Genomic DNA, 17,500 nt, shown 5'->3' with positions numbered 1-17,500 from the left:
TCTGTATAAATTCAGTATGTCTACACTGCAGCATTGATACTTTTACTTAAGTAAAAACATGGGAGTACTTTTTCCACCGCTGGTTATTATAGGTTAATAATCTGGCAGAGTCAGTCCATTAACACCTCCTCATTGGCTGGAGCTCCAACTCTAGCTTTCCATGCAGTAGGGGAAAGTACATGTACTCAATTACTGTACTTAAGTACAATTCCGAGGTACTTTTACTTTAGTGGATTTTTTTTGTTTTGTTTTACTTCTACTCCACTACATCTCAAGAGAAAAATATTATACTTTTACTCCACTACAATTATTTGAAAACTTTAGTTACTAGTTACTTTATAGATTTTGATATAACATACATTAACCACGTCAGCCCTATAGGCTACTTAAGCTAATTGAAAATAGCTGATCTACAAGCGCACAACGTGCCGTCTTCCCATGCGTTACAAGTGAGCTTGTTGATCAGATATTTGAAATGGGACTTTCTGCAAAATGAGTACTTTTACTTGTATTACCTGAAGTATAATATTTTGATGCCGATACCTTTGTACTTTCCCTCAAGTCAATTTTTAAACCAGACTTTTTTTATACTTGTAACAGAGTATTTCTATATTGCGGTATTGATATTTTTACTTAATTAAACCCTGTGAGTACTTCTTCCACCGCTGGTATAAGGCAATAAGCTGGCAGAGAGACTCTGTTAACACCTCCTTACTGGCTGGAGGTCAAACCATACAAAGCTTTCCATGTGGGGATAAGACCAGATTAGCGGTGGTGTAAAGTAACCAGTACATGTACTCAAGTACTGTACTTAAGTACAATGTTGAGGTATTGAGTAAAATACTGGAGTATTTCCAATTTTCTAAGAAATCCTAGTTGCGGAAATATGTTTAATTGACATTGACTCACCATAATGTTACATGTCTTTAATGAATATGTTTAATTGACATTGACTCACCATAATGTTACATGTCTTTAATTAAATATGTTTAATTGACATTGACTCACCATAATGTTACATGTCTTTAATGAATATGTTTAATTGACATTGACTCACCATAATGTTACATGTCTTTAATGAAATATGTTTAATTGACATTGACTCACCATAATGTTACATGTCTTTAATGAATATGTTTAATTGACATTGACTCACCATAATGTTACATGTCTTTAATGAATATGTTTAATTGACATTGACTCACCATAATGTTTTGTCTTTAATGAAATATGTTTAATTGACATTGACTCACCATAATGTTACATGTCTTTAATGAAATATGTTTAATTGACATTGACTCACCATAATGTTACATGTCTCTAATGAATATGTTTAATTGACATTGACTCACCATAATGTTACATGTCTTTAATGAAATATGTTTAATTGACATTGACTTACCATAATGTTACATGTCTTTAATGAAATATGTTTAATTGACATTGACTCACCATAATGTTACATGGCTTTAATGAAATATGTTTAATTGACATTGACTCACCATAATGTTACATGTCTTTAATGAAATATGTTTAATTGACATTGACTCACCATAATGTTACATGGCTTTAATGAATATGTTTAATTGACATTGACTCACCATAATGTTACATGTCTTTAATGAAATATGTTTAATTGACATTGACTCACCATAATGTTACATGTCTTTAATGAAATATGTTTAATTGACATTGACTCACCATAATGTTACATGGCTTTAATGAAATATGTTTAATTGACATTGACTCACCATAATGTTACATGTCTTTAATGAAATATGTTTAATTGACATTGACTCACCATAATGTTGCATGGCTTTTTGACAATAATTGGCGGCCACTTTGGATTGATGCCAATTAAACATATTTCCGCAACTAGGATTTCTTAGGACGTTTAGTATGTTGTTCTGGACGCCTCATAGAAATGATGTACGGTGAGAAAGATTCTGTTACAATTACTTTGATGTGAAACGCTGCTAGAATATCTGGTAAGTCCTGTAGTTCTGTTATATTGGTTCAGAAAAGGCTAACATGTTTTTTTTTATATTTTATCTGAATTCCTCTCCTCAAAATGTAATTGGAAGTCAATTGAAATCTCAGACGAATGAAAATTGGACTCACCATCATTTCATGTCTTTTTGACAATAATTGGCGGCCATTTTGGATTGATGCCAATTAAACATATATTTCCGCAACTAGGATTTCTTAGGACTTTTAGTATGTTGTTCTGGTGACTCTTTGTTTACAACCGGGTCCTCGTGGAGGTTTTTGCAGCTCTAAAAGTATTAGTATGTTATTCTGGTGTCTTCATCGGGGAAGAAATCAATTCTGTTACAATTATTTTGAGGTTCAAAAGGAGCTAGTTTGCCTGGACTATAAAGTTAATCAATCTATCAATTGTTTTGCTCCGCTGGACAGGAGAAGCACGTCAACCTGGTCCACATCGAGTCTCGTAAGTCCAAGAGGAGGAACTCGGACTTTGAGATCTTCGTGGACTGCGACAGCGACCACGAGCAGCTCAAAGAGCTGACTCAGCTTCTGAGGACGCACGCCAACGTGGTTGAGATGGACCCTAAGGAAAACAGCAGAGAGGACGGTACTTATCACCATCATTTATGAATTATTATGATCCATATTGAGATCACAATTATTCAAATACAAGAACGCTCGCCCCAAAACACGCTCGCCCCCGGGTCTAATCCGGCGACCTCGGAACGGTCGCCACCAGGTATGTCTAAACCCAATCTGGGAACCCATCGCCAAATAAAAAGGAAAAACAGGGCCCTCTGCTGTTTTTTACTCTTTCACTTGGCTCTGGGGGGAGCTAAACGGAGAACCCGTGCGCAAGGAAACAGGGGTTTTGGTCTGCCCTCAGTGCTCCACTTCCGGTGGTGCGACTATGTTTTCATTCCCACTAACAATATTTCTACACGGAACACTAACACCACTTCTCCCAGAGAACATGGATGGTTTTGGTTATAAGCAGCACTTGTTTCTATGATGAAAGAGCAAGTTAAAATGTGAATATCTTTCCGTGGTTTTGTCTGCTCCGAGGACGCTATTGTTAAATGAGTTTCGGTTTGTTTTCAGTGGGAAGAGAGAGCAGACAGTAAATCCCGCCCACTACATTTGATTGGGTAAAGCGCGGCCTGCTTCCTGATCTGAAGGCACGCCCACTTGTAGGCCAGTGCGTACGCGATATGACGAACCCCCCCCCCCCCGACAGATTCAAGCGGAGAGCAGAATCTGTTCTTGAGAGATTAGTCTAAACCTAACCTTATTCCTGAACTTTACTTCAATAAAACGAATACCAGAACACTAGTTGGGGGGCGAGCGGTATACGCGAAGCAAAATTCTGGGGGGGAGTGTGTTTAGGGGTGAGTTAGGATTACCCAAGTATTCATCACAATTATTATTGTCATGGCTGGCTCTTGCCAGTGTGGATGAGTGGAACATGGTGTAGTGCAGGGTGTGTGGATGAAAAGAAGAATCAAATAGAACAGAACAAAAGCATGGGGAGCAGCTGAAGAGGACAGCAGTCCTCTCTCCTCTGGATCTGAACATGAACTGCTCCTGGGCTAGATTTAATAGCCTCCTGGAGGCACCGGGCCCAGGTGCTCTCCAATGAGCCATTAGTACATTGACTGCCACACCCTGTTCACTTAGAAGGACAGCATTAGTAGAGCACACTCCCATACTCCCTATAAGGGAGTGGGGCATCACATTATTTATTCATTTATCTTTTAACCCCTTTTTCTCCCCAATTTAGTCGTTATGCCAATTAACTCCTCTCGACACACGTGTCTGTGTGTTGTCACTGCTGTCCTACTGACTCACCTACCAGTGAGGAGCCTCCACCGGGAGGACGTAGAGCCTCCGTCCTAATCCTCCCGCCCAACACTCCCTGCCGACAGGCTCCGCCCCCATACACGTGCAGGACAATTGCAAAAAAAGCCTAGTAATAGTCATAAGGCAGGGAGGGGTTTTCAACTTTTTTCATGGCAAGGACCCCTAAATTGATCTACATTTGGCCGCAGACCCCCAATTGAAAGTGTTTTGTGCCAGGGACCCCCAGAAGCAAAGATATCAGTTGATTTTCACTTAAAAAAATATAAATATTAAAAGATAGGCACACTTTTTCAAGGTTTTTCAAAAATAGCAGATCTACAAGCTCATAGCGCGGCACTCGGTGCCGCGCTATGAGCTTGTAGATCTGCTATTTTTGAATAGCCAAAGCTGAGTGGTTAAAAATTATTGTGACGCTATTAACTCATTTTGCTGGGGACCCCCTGGTACTCCCTCAAGGACCACTGGTGGTCCCCGGACCACTGGTTTAAAACCACTGTCATAAGACGGCCTTATTTATTTTAATCAGGGCCCTTGGAGTTTTGGCGGTCCATTCAAATGAAAAGGTTTGAGAACCACTGAATGGGACATAAGTATCGTTGGTATGACCTGTGAAGGAAGTAGTCATTAAAGAGGTGGTGCCATGGTGCCAGGACAGGTGGGTGGTGCTAAGGTGGTGGAGGAGGTGCTAAGGTGAGAACCAGGTATAGAGCGTCGCAGTTCCCGCCCACTTCCTGTTTTTTTTGGTGCCGGAAGAAAAAACTCAATGCATTTTTCCATTGACATTTCCAAAAATATTTATATCTATTAATTTAAGCCTCGAATCAAGCCATCACGAGATGACATGAATCATGACCATAAACGTTTGATTCTGTGATTTTTTTTTTGTTGAAAACGGCAAAACAAAGGGTATTTATTAAATATAGTATATCATATAATTAAATATAAAATTTAAAAAAATCACAGAAAAAAACGTTTTATGGTCATGATTCATGTCATCTCGTGATGGCTTGATTCGAGGCTTAAATTAATAGATATAAATATTTTTGGAAATGTCAATGGGAAAAATGCATTGAGTTTTTTCTTCCGGCACCAAAAAAAACAGGAAGTGGGCGGGAACTGCGACGCTCTATACTTAATGAACTGGAGGCGTGTCCACATAAAAACATAATTTTAACACTTTCTGTACACTTTTTTGAAAAAAATCTTCCTCCTAGTATAACCATAATACCTGATGATTATGTTTTAGGGGGGGGGGGATCACTGAAAATCACGGCACCCTGTCTTTAAGGAAGAGGCCCAATTTCTTTCAAATATGTCTGCTGTGCATAGAGCCTGTTGAACCAATGCTCTTCAGCAGAAAGGTTACATTATATTGAATTGTATTGTTTGCTGGTGTTTCAGACCTGACTGAGGTCCCCTGGTTCCCTAAGAAGATCTCAGATCTGGACCTGTGTGCCAACCGAGTCCTGATGTACGGATCAGAGCTGGATGCTGATCATCCTGTATGTTATAGTATATACACTGCACTACCCACAATGCACTACACTACCCACAGTACACTACACTACCCACAATGCACTACAATACCCACTATATATGAATGGATTATTTATAAAGTTGAATCAAAGAAAACAAGAAGTGGAAAATGTGATTCCACATGAGAAAGGATTGTGAGTTGTTTGTTTATTTCATTGTCTCCACCAGGCCGAAAGGCATGGCGAGAGAGTATGTTTTGCCCCCTGTCCGTCCGTCTGTCCATCCGTCCGTCCATCCGTCCGTCCGTCCGTCCGTCCGTCCGTCCGTCCTTCTCTCTGTGACCAGATAATCTCCGCCACCGTTGGCCCGGTCGCTGTGAAACTGCGCACACACACTCACTGGATGTCACCGCAGAACTTCTGCCCCACATTTTTCAGATCAGCCTGTCATAGCGCCACCATGAGGCCGACTTTTGCAAAACACATTTTTGGATATTACTCCTACAGATGTTGTCCAGACAACACGCAAATCGGTACACAGTATCTCTATAGTCATGTGATCAGGACAATTCTGTCCGACATTTCATATTCCATTGTACTTGGCTAACATTGGCTTCCAAAGTTTGCAGGATTGGTCCGTTTTGAACAAAATTCCTCAAATCATGAACGCAGCATGCAATTTCCATTTGATTTTTTTGATTGAATATTTTATTAGGCAAAAAATGTAAAACAGCACAGTTACATTTAAAATACTTTGTCTAACAGGTCCGTTCATAAAAGTCCTTGCGGACTTGTTTCCAATGAGGGCCTTGGTATTTAATTCATAGGCATATATAGTGGCACCACAGTTCAAATATCATTACAAAATAAACAGCCAAAAACAATATATAACACTATGTACAACAAAAAAAATAAAAAAGAGGGGAAAAAAATATGTACAAGAACAGGGGGGGGGGGGTCTGCTGTCTAACGGGAAAATGGTACTACCTCCACCTTTGGCCTCCTGAAAGGTGATTTTTTAAGGCTCTTTTAAATGAGCCCAGCGAACTGCATTTTTTGAGGGATGGAGTTAGACTATTCCAATCCTGGGTGGCAGTGCTGTAGAAGGAGAATTTGCCCATGTTTGATTTATGGGTGGGTGGTACCAAATTGTTGTTAACGCTCCCTCTGGTATTGTGACTGTGGGTGTCGCTAACCTTTTGGAGGTATTTACTCAGATATGCGGGAATTGGGGGCATATCGGGCAAATTTGCATTTACAATTTTGAAGGCCAGTCCCATTTTTAGTTGTTTAACCCTGTCTTCCACCCTGAGCCAGCCTAGGCTGGCAAAATGGGTGGGAGAAAGGTGGGTCATGGGCCCCAATCCGAGGAGTAGCCGAATCAGTTTGTTTTGGGAGGTTTGAAGCTTAGTCTTCAGTGACACTGAGGTGTTGGAGTACCAGGAGGTGCAAGCATAGTCAAAAAGTGGTTGAATCAGGGCCCCAGAGAGGGTCCTGAGGGCCTGAGGGTTGACAAAAGAGGAAACTCTGCCCATAAATTTGGTTCTCTGGTTTACTCTTTTGACCACCTTTGTAGCCATGCTATCACCTGTCAGGTATTTGTCAAGTACACAACCCAAATAGGTAATCTCTTCTTTGCTAGAGATAATTGTGTCATCGACTTTGACCTTGAAATCATTTACATCCATCTGTCTGAGGGAATGTTTGGTCCCAAAGAGAATGGATTCAGTTTTCCCAAGGTGTAGTGACAGTTTGTTATCGGTAAGCCAAGTACGGATTTTTGAGAGTTCAGAGCTGAGCGCCTCCTCAACTTGCAACTTGTCCTCTCCCGAGATCAGGAGTGCCGAGTCATCAGCGAACAGGAACAATTTGCAGTTACAGGCAGCACTCATGTCGTTAATGTATAGAAGAAACAGTAACGGCCCTAGAATGCTGCCCTGAGGAACCCCACAGCTCACCGGGAGGGATGAGGACATGGTTCCGTTGATGTCAACCACTTGTTCTCTTCCCTCCAGGTAAGATCTCATCCAGTTTAGTGATGTGCAGTCAAAACCAATCGCCCATGACATTTTGCACACACATTCCCACTAGGCCGAGGAAGAAATGCTCCCCTTTTCACATTGGCCTGTTATAGCGCCACCAGCAGGTCTAATTTAGCAAAACACATTTTCGGAACAAAATGCCTCAAATCATGAATGCAGTGTCCGAAATGGCACCCTTTTCATATTGGCCTATTATAGCGCCACCAGGAGGCCATAATAACATTGCTGACCTGGCGGAGGCTTGTGCTCCGAGGAGCACTTTATCTAGTTGATTGTTTGTTTCATTGATTGATTGATTGATTGATTGATTGATTGATTGATTGATTGATTGTTTGTTTGCAGGGCTTCAAAGACAACGTTTACCGTAAGAGAAGGAAATACTTTGCTGACCTGGCCATGAGCTACAGGCAGTAAGTTACCTCAAAGTACACTTAACACACAACCATGAGCTACAGGCAGTATGTTACCTCAAAGTACACTTAACACACAGCCATGAGCTGCAGGCAGTAAGTTACCTCAAAGTACACTTATCACACAGCCATGAGCTACAGGCAGTAAGTTACCTCAAAGTACACTTAAACATGAACACACAACCATGAGCTACAGGCAGAAAGTTACCTCAAAGTACACTTAACACACAGCCATGAGCTACAGGCAGTAAGTTACCTCAAAGTACACTTAACACACAGCCATGAGCTACAGGCAGTAAGTTACGTCAAAGTACACTTAAATATGAACACACAGCCATGAGCTACAGGCAGTAAGTTACCTCAAAGTACACTTATCACACAGCCATGAGCTACAGGCAGTAAGTTACCTCAAAGTACACTTAAACATGAACACACAACCATGAGCTACAGGCAGAAAGTTACCTCAAAGTACACTTAACACACAGCCATGAGCTACAGGCAGTAAGTTACCTCAAAGTACACTTAACACACAGCCATGAGCTACAGGCAGTAAGTTACGTCAAAGTACACTTAAATATGAACACACAGCCATGAGCTACAGGCAGTAAGTTACCTCAAAGTACACTTAAACATGAACACATCTGCCCGGACTTTGGCGTAGCGGTCCTGGCACCTATACGCTCAAAAGTAGCCTGACAGCGTATCGTGGGTTTGAGTCCCGTTCCCGACGATCTTTGCTGCATGTCTCTCCCCATCCCTCTCTCTGTCTGTTTCCTGTCTATCTTCACTATTCTGTCTATCTTCACTATTCTGTCTATCTTCACTATTCTGTCTATCTTCACTATCCTGTCTATCTTCACTATTCTGTCTATCTTCACTATTCTGTCTATCTTCACTATTCTGTCTATCTTCACTATTCTGTCTATCTTCACTATTCTGTCTATCTTCACTATTCTGTCTATCTTCACTATTCTGTCTATCTTCATTATTCTGTCTATCTTCACTATCCTGTCTATCTTCACTATCCTGTCTATCTTCACTATTCTGTCTATCTTCACTATCCTGTCTATCTTCACTATTCTGTCTATCTTCATTATTCTGTCTATCTTCATTATTCTGTCTATCTTCACTATTCTGTCTATCTTCACTATCCTGTCTATCTTCACTATTCTGTCTATCTTCATTATTCTGTCTATCTTCATTATTCTGTCTATCTTCACTATCCTGTCTATCTTCACTATCCTGTCTATCTTCACTATCCTGTCTATCTTCACTATTCTGTCTATCTTCACTATCCTGTCTATCTTCATTATTCTGTCTATCTTCACTATCCTGTCTATCTTCACTATCCTGTCTATCTTCACTATTCTGTCTATCTTCACTATCCTGTCTATCTTCACTATTCTGTCTATCTTCATTATTCTGTCTATCTTCATTATTCTGTCTATCTTCACTATTCTGTCTATCTTCACTATCCTGTCTATCTTCACTATCCTGTCTATCTTCACTATTCTGTCTATCTTCACTATCCTGTCTATCTTCACTATTCTGTCTATCTTCACTATTCTGTCTATCTTCACTATTCTGTCTATCTTCACTATTCTGTCTATCTTCACTATCCTGTCTATCTTCACTATTCTGTCTATCTTCACTATTCTGTCTATCTTCACTATCCTGTCTATCTTCACTATTCTGTCTATCTTCATTATTCTGTCTATCTTCACTAATCTGTCTATCTTCACTATTCTGTCTATCTTCACTATTCTGTCTATCTTCACTATCCTGTCTATCTTCACTATTCTGTCTATCTTCACTATCCTGTCTATCTTCACTATCCTGTCTATCTTCACTATTCTGTCTATCTTCACTATTCTGTCTATCTTCACTATTCTGTCTATCTTCACTATTGTCTATATTCACTATTCTGTCTATCTTCACTATTCTGTCTATCTTCACTATTCTGTCTATCTTCACTATCCTGTCTATCTTCACTATTCTGTCTATCTTCACTATTCTGTCTATCTTCACTATCCTGTCTATCTTCACTATTCTGTCTATCTTCACTATTCTGTCTATCTTCACTATCCTGTCTATCTTCACTATCCTGTCTATTTTCACTATCCTGTCTATCTTCACTATTCTGTCTATCTTCACTATTCTGTCTATCTTCACTATTCTGTCTATCTTCACTATTCTGTCTATCTTCACTATTCTGTCTATCTTCACTATCCTGTCTATCTTCACTATCCTGTCTATCTTCACTATCCTGTCTATCTTCACTATCCTGTCTATCTTCACTATTCTGTCTATCTTCACTATTCTGTCTATCTTCACTATTCTGTCTATCTTCACTATTCTGTCTATCTTCACTATCCTGTCTATCTTCACTATCCTGTCTATCTTCACTATTCTGTCTATCTTCACTATCCTGTCTATCTTCACTATCCTGTCTATCTTCACTATTCTGTCTATCTTCACTATTCTGTCTATCTTCACTATTCTGTCTATCTTCACTATTCTGTCTATCTTCACTATCCTGTCTATCTTCACTATTCTGTCTATCTTCACTATCCTGTCTATCTTCACTATTCTGTCTATCTTCACTATTCTGTCTATCTTCACTATTCTGTCTATCTTCACTATCCTGTCTATCTTCACTATTCTGTCTATCTTCACTATCCTGTCTATCTTCACTATCCTGTCTATCTTCATTATTCTGTCTATCTTCACTATTCTGTCTATCTTCACTATCCTGTCTATCTTCACTATTCTGTCTATCTTCACTATTCTGTCTATCTTCACTATTCTGTCTATCTTCACTATTCTGTCTATCTTCACTATCCTGTCTATCTTCACTATTCTGTCTATCTTCACTATCCTGTCTATCTTCACTATTCTGTCTATCTTCACTATCCTGTCTATCTTCACTATTCTGTCTATCTTCACTATTCTGTCTATCTTCACTATCCTGTCTATCTTCACTATCCTGTCTATCTTCACTATCCTGTCTATCTTCACTATCCTGTCTATCTTCACTATCCTGTCTATCTTCACTATTCTGTCTATCTTCACTATTCTGTCTATCTTCACTATTCTGTCTATCTTCACTATCCTGTCTATCTTCACTATCCTGTCTATCTTCACTATTCTGTCTATCTTCACTATCCTGTCTATCTTCACTATTCTGTCTATCTTCACTATCCTGTCTATCTTCACTATCCTGTCTATCTTCACTATCCTGTCTATCTTCACTATCCTGTCTATCTTCACTATTCTGTCTATCTTCACTATTCTGTCTATCTTCACTATTCTGTCTATCTTCACTATCCTGTCTATCTTCACTATCCTGTCTATCTTCACTATCCTGTCTATCTTCACTATCCTGTCTATCTTCACTATCCTGTCTATCTTCACTATTCTGTCTATCTTCACTATCCTGTCTATCTTCACTATTCTGTCTATCTTCACTATTCTGTCTATCTTCACTATTCTGTCTATCTTCACTATTCTGTCTATCTTCACTATCCTGTCTATCTTCACTATTCTGTCTATCTTCACTATCCTGTCTATCTTCACTATTCTGTCTATCTTCACTATTCTGTCTATCTTCACTATTCTGTCTATCTTCACTATCCTGTCTATCTTCACTATCCTGTCTATCTTCACTATTCTGTCTATCTCCACTATTCTGTCTATCTTCACTATCCTGTCTATCTTCACTATTCTGTCTATCTTCACTATCCTGTCTATCTTCACTATTCTGTCTATCTTCACTATTCTGTCTATCTTCACTATCCAGTCTATCTTCACTATCCTGTCTATCTTCTACTATAAAATAAAAACATGGAACACTATAGCCAACCTACACACAGTAGGTCACCTGCTTCTTTTAGCGGGGAAAATATGTGTTATATTATTTATATATATGTATATATGTTTATTCCTCAGTGGAGAGACTATCTGTCACATAGACTTCACCGAGGAGGAGGTGAGGACGTGGGGGGTGGTGTTCAGGGAACTCAACAAGCTGTACCCCACACACGCCTGCAGGGAGTACCTGAAGAACCTGCCCCTGCTGTCCAAACACTGCAACTACAGGGAGGACAACATCCCACAGCTGGAGGACGTCTCGCGCTTCCTCAAGGGTGAGATAGGGGGCGCCAGAGGAACCGTAATACTGTACTGATAAACTTTTTGTGCATTGATACAACAACGGCATTTTGTTCAAATACAACAACAGTCAAACCCCAAACCTACTCGCCCCCGGGTCTAATCCGGCGACCTCGGAACGGTCGCAAGCAGGTTATCCTAAACATAAACTCAGTAAAACTATGTCTAAACCTAACCTTATTCCTAACCTTAACCTCAGTAAAACTATGTCTGAACCTAACCTTATTCCTAACCTTAACCTCAGTAAAACTATGTCTAAACCTAACCTTATTCCTAACCTTAACCTCAGTAAAACTATGTCTAAACCTAACCTTATTCCTAACCTTAACCTCAGTAAAACTATGTCTAAACCTAACCTTATTCCTAACCTTAACCTCAGTAAAACTATGTCTAAACCTAACCTTATTCCTAACCTTAACCTCAGTAAAACTATGTCTAAACCTAACCTTATTCCTAACCTTAACCTCAGTAAAACTATGTCTAAACCTAACCTTATTCCTAACCTTAACCTCAGTAAAACTATGTCTAAACCTAACCTTATTCCTGACCTTAACCTCAGTAAAACTATGTTTAAACCTAACCTTATTCCTAAACTTAACCTCAGTAAAACTATGTCTAAACCTAACCTTATTCCTAACCTTAACCTCAGTAAAACTATGTCTAAACCTAACCTTATTCCTGACCTTAACCTCAGTAAAACTATGTCTAAACCTAACCTTATTCCTAACCTTAACCTCAGTAAACTATGTCTAAACCTAAACTTATTCCTAAACTTAACCTCAGTAAAACTATGTCTAAACCTAACCTTATTCCTAACCTTAACCTCAGTAAAACTATGTCTAAACCTAACCTTATTCCTAACCTTAACCTCAGTAAAACTATGTCTAAACCTAACCTTATTCCTAAACTTAACCTCAGTAAAACTATGTCTAAACCTAAATTTTTTCCTAACCTTAACCTCAGTAAAACTATGTCTAAACCTAACCTTATTCCTAACCTTAACCTCAGTAAAACTATGTCTAAACCTAAATTTTTTCCTAACCTTAACCTCAGTAAAACTATGCCTAAACCTAACCTTATTCCTAACCTTAACCTCAGTAAAACTATGTCTAAACCTAACCTTATTCCTAACCTTAACCTCAGTAAAACTATGTCTAAACCTAACCTTATTCCTAAACTTAACCTCAGTAAAACTATGTCTAAACCTAACCTTATTCCTAACCTTAACCTCCGTAAAATTATGTCTAAACCTAACCTTATTCCTAACCTTAACCTCAGTAAAACTATGTCTAAACCTAACCTTATTCCTAACCTTAACCTCAGTAAAACTATGTCTAAACCTAACCTTATTCCTAACCTTAACCTCAGTAAAACTATGTCTAAACCTAACCTTATTCCTAACCTTAACCTCAGTAAAACTATGTCTAAACCTAACCTTATTCCTAACCTTAACCTCAGTAAAACTATGTCTAAACCTAACCTTATTCCTAACCTTAACCTCAGTAAAACTATGTCTAAACCTAACCTTATTCCTGACCTTAACCTCAGTAAAACTATGTCTAAACCTAACCTTATTCCTAAACTTAACCTCAGTAAAACTATGTCTAAACCTAACCTTATTCCTGACCTTAACCTCAGTAAAACTATGTCTAAACCTAACCTTATTCCTGACCTTAACCTCAGTAAAACTATGTCTAAACCTAACCTTATTCCTAACCTTAACCTCAGTAAACTATGTCTAAACCTAACCTTATTCCTAAACTTAACCTCAGTAAAACTATGTCTAAACCTAACCTTATTCCTAACCTTAACCTCAGTAAAACTATGTCTAAACCTAACCTTATTCCTAACCTTAACCTCAGTAAAACTATGTCTAAACCTAACCTTATTCCTAAACTTAACCTCAGTAAAACTATGTCTAAACCTAAATTTTTTCCTAACCTTAACCTCAGTAAAACTATGTCTAAACCTAACCTTATTCCTAACCTTAACCTCAGTAAAACTATGTCTAAACCTAAATTTTTTCCTAACCTTAACCTCAGTAAAACTATGCCTAAACCTAACCTTATTCCTAACCTTAACCTCAGTAAAACTATGTCTAAACCTAACCTTATTCCTAACCTTAACCTCAGTAAAACTATGTCTAAACCTAACCTTATTCCTAAACTTAACCTCAGTAAAACTATGTCTAAACCTAACCTTATTCCTAACCTTAACCTCCGTAAAATTATGTCTAAACCTAACCTTATTCCTAACCTTAACCTCAGTAAAACTATGTCTAAACCTAACCTTATTCCTAACCTTAACCTCAGTAAAACTATGTCTAAACCTAACCTTATTCCTAACCTTAACCTCAGTAAAACTATGTCTAAACCTAACCTTATTCCTAACCTTAACCTCAGTAAAACTATGTCTAAACCTAACCTTATTCCTAACCTTAACCTCAGTAAACTATGTCTAAACCTAACCTTATTCCTAACCTTAACCTCAGTAAAACTATGTCTAAACCTAACCTTATTCCTAACCTTAACCTCAGTAAAACTATGTCTAAACCTAACCTTATTCCTAACCTTAACCTCAGTAAAACTATGTCTAAACCTAACCTTATTCCTAACCTTAACCTCAGTAAAACTATGTCTAAACCTAACCTTATTCCTAAATGTAACCTCAGTAAAATGATGTCTAAACCTAACCTTATTCCTAACCTCAACATCAGTAAAACTATGTCTAAACCTAACCTTATTCCTAACCTTAACCTCAGTAAAACTATGTCTAAACCTAACCTTATTCCTAACCTCAACCTCAGTAAAATTATGTCTAAACCTAACCTTATTCCTAACCTTAACCTCAGTAAAACTATTTCTAACCCTTACCTTATTCCTAACCTTAACCTCAGTAAAACTATGTCTAAACCTAACCTTATTCCTAAACGTAACCTCAGTAAAACTATGTCTAAACCTAACCTTATTCCTAACCTTAACCTCAGTAAAACTATGCCTAAACCTAACCTTATTCCTAACCTTAACCTCAGTAAAACTATGTCTAAACCTAAAATGTTTCCTAACCTTAACCTCAGTAAAACTATGTCTAAACCTAACCTTATTCCTAACCTTAACCTCAGTAAAACTATGTCTAAACCTAACCTTATTCCTAACCTTAACCTCAGTAAAACTATGTCTAAACCTAACCTTATTCCTAACCTTAACCTCAGTAAAATTATGTCTAAACCTAACCTTATTCCTAACCTTAACCTCAGTAAAACTATGTCTAAACCTAACCTTGTTCCTAAACTTAACCTCAGTAAAACTATGTCTAAACCTAACCTTATTCCTAACCTTAACCTCCGTAAAATTATGTCTAAACCTAACCTTATTCCTAACCTTAACCTCAGTAAAACTATGTCTAAACCTAACCTTATTCCTAACCTTAACCTCAGTAAAACTATGTCTAAACCTAACCTTATTCCTAACCTTAACCTCAGTAAACTATGTCTAAACCTAACCTTATTCCTAACCTTAACCTCAGTAAAACTATGTCTAAACCTAACCTTATTGATGATCCCAAAGTTGCGTTATAATTTATAAAAAACATAAATTGGCTAAAACGGTCCGGAGCGTTTATGACACTATGGCTTGTTTCCATTGGGGTCCTTTGTACTCAATTCATAGAAGGTATTTATAAACCCCAAGGTAGTTTTAAAGACTGTGTGTGTGTGTGTGTGTGTGTGCGTGCGTGCGTGCGTGTGTGTGTGCAGAGCGCTCAGGTTTCATCATCAGACCAGTAGCAGGGTATTTGTCTCCCAGAGACTTCCTCGCAGGTCTGGCCTTCAGAGTGTTCAACTGTACCCAGTATGTCAGACACAGTTCTGACCCTCTGTACACCCCCGAACCGTGAGTACACACACACACACACACACACACACACACACACACACACACACACACACACACACACACACACACACACACACACACACACACACACACACACACACACACACACACACACACACACACGCAAACACACACACACACACACACACACACACACACACACGCAAACACAGACACACACACTTGATGATCAGTGGACCGGTAGGCATCGGTTCCGATAGGAGACACAACGGAGACTCTTTGTGTCACCTACCGGAACCGCTGCCGGTCTCCATAAAGGACAGAGCAGAACATTTAGAATAAGATCGTCTCCATAAAGGACATAGCAGAACATTTAGACTAAGATCGTCTCCATAAAGGACAGAGCAGAACATTTAGAATAAGATCGTCTCCATAAAGGACAGAGCAGAACATTTAGAATAAGATCGTCTCCATAAAGGACAGAGCAGAACATTTAGAATAAGATCGTCTCCATAAAGGACAGAGCAGAACATTTAGAATAAGATCGTCTTCATAAAGGACAGAGCAGAACATTTAGAATAAGATCGTCTCCATAAAGGACAGAGCAGAACATTTAGAATAAGATCGTCTCCATAAAGGACAGAGCAGAACATTTAGAATAAGATCGTCTCCATAAAGGACAGAGCAGAACATTTAGAATAAGATCGTCTCCATAAAGGACAGAGCAGAACATTTAGAATAAGATCGTCTCCATAAAGGACAGAGCAGAACATTTAGAATAAGATCGTCTTCATAAAGGACAGAGTAGAACATTTAGAATAAAATCGTCTCCATAAAGGACAGAGCAGAACATTTAGAATAAGATCGTCTCCATAAAGGACAGAGCAGAACATTTAGAATAAGATCGTCTGCATAAAGGACAGAGCAGAACATTTAGAATAAGATCGTCTTCATAAAGGATAGAGCAGAACATTTAGAATAAGATCGTCTCCATAAAGGACAGAGCAGAACATTTAGAATAAGATCGTCTCCATAAAGGACAGAGCAGAACATTTAGAATAAGATCGTCTCCATAAAGGACAGAACAGAACATTTAGAATAAGATCGTCTCCATAAAGGACAGAGCAGAACATTTAGAATAAGATCGTCTCCATAAAGGACAGAGCAGAACATTTAGAATAAGATCGTCTCCATAAAGGACAGAGCAGAACATTTAGAATAAGATCGTCTCCATAAAGGACAGAGCAGAACATTTAGAATAAGATCGTCTCCATAAAGGACAGAGCAGAACATTTAGAATAAGATCGTCTCCATAAAGGACAGAGCAGAACATTTAGAATAAGATCGTCTCCATAAAGGACAGAGCAGAACATTTAGAATAAGATCGTCTTCATAAAGGACAGAGCAGAACATTTAGAATAAGATCGTCTCCATAAAGGACAGAGCAGAACATTTAGAATAAGATCGTCTTCATAAAGGACAGAGCAGAACATTTAGAATAAGATCGTCTCCATAAAGGACAGAGTAGAACATTTAGAATAAGATCGTCTTCATAAAGGACAGAGCAGAACATTTAGAATAAGATCGTCTCCATAAAGGACAGAGCAGAACATTTAGAATAAGATCGTCTCCATAAAGGACAGAGCAGAACATTTAGAATAAGATCGTCTCCATAAAGGACAGAGCAGAACATTTAGAAT

The 17,500-nt window shown here is 38.6% G+C and overlaps 1 protein-coding gene across 1 annotated transcript in view; it reads left to right on the top strand.

The window, feature by feature from the left end:
- LOC308084874 (tryptophan 5-hydroxylase 1-like) overlaps positions 1–17,500 on the top strand; it is a gene marked incomplete at its 3' end in the record, with an annotated part of 42,777 nt that overhangs the window by 13,647 nt on the left and 11,630 nt on the right. The window contains 5 exon segments of the mRNA XM_080427834.1: positions 2,419–2,596; positions 5,251–5,351; positions 7,709–7,776; positions 11,725–11,921; positions 15,701–15,836. Coding sequence (XP_080283960.1) covers positions 2,419–2,596; positions 5,251–5,351; positions 7,709–7,776; positions 11,725–11,921; positions 15,701–15,836 — 680 coding nt within the window.

The sequence above is a fragment of the Gymnoscopelus braueri genome (assembly GCF_963280865.1).
Source record: "Gymnoscopelus braueri genome assembly, chromosome: 1".
Classification (NCBI taxonomy): domain Eukaryota; kingdom Metazoa; phylum Chordata; class Actinopteri; order Myctophiformes; family Myctophidae; genus Gymnoscopelus; species Gymnoscopelus braueri.
The sequence above is the reverse complement of the archived record's forward strand: the minus strand, read 5'-3'. Positions and strand labels throughout refer to the sequence as shown.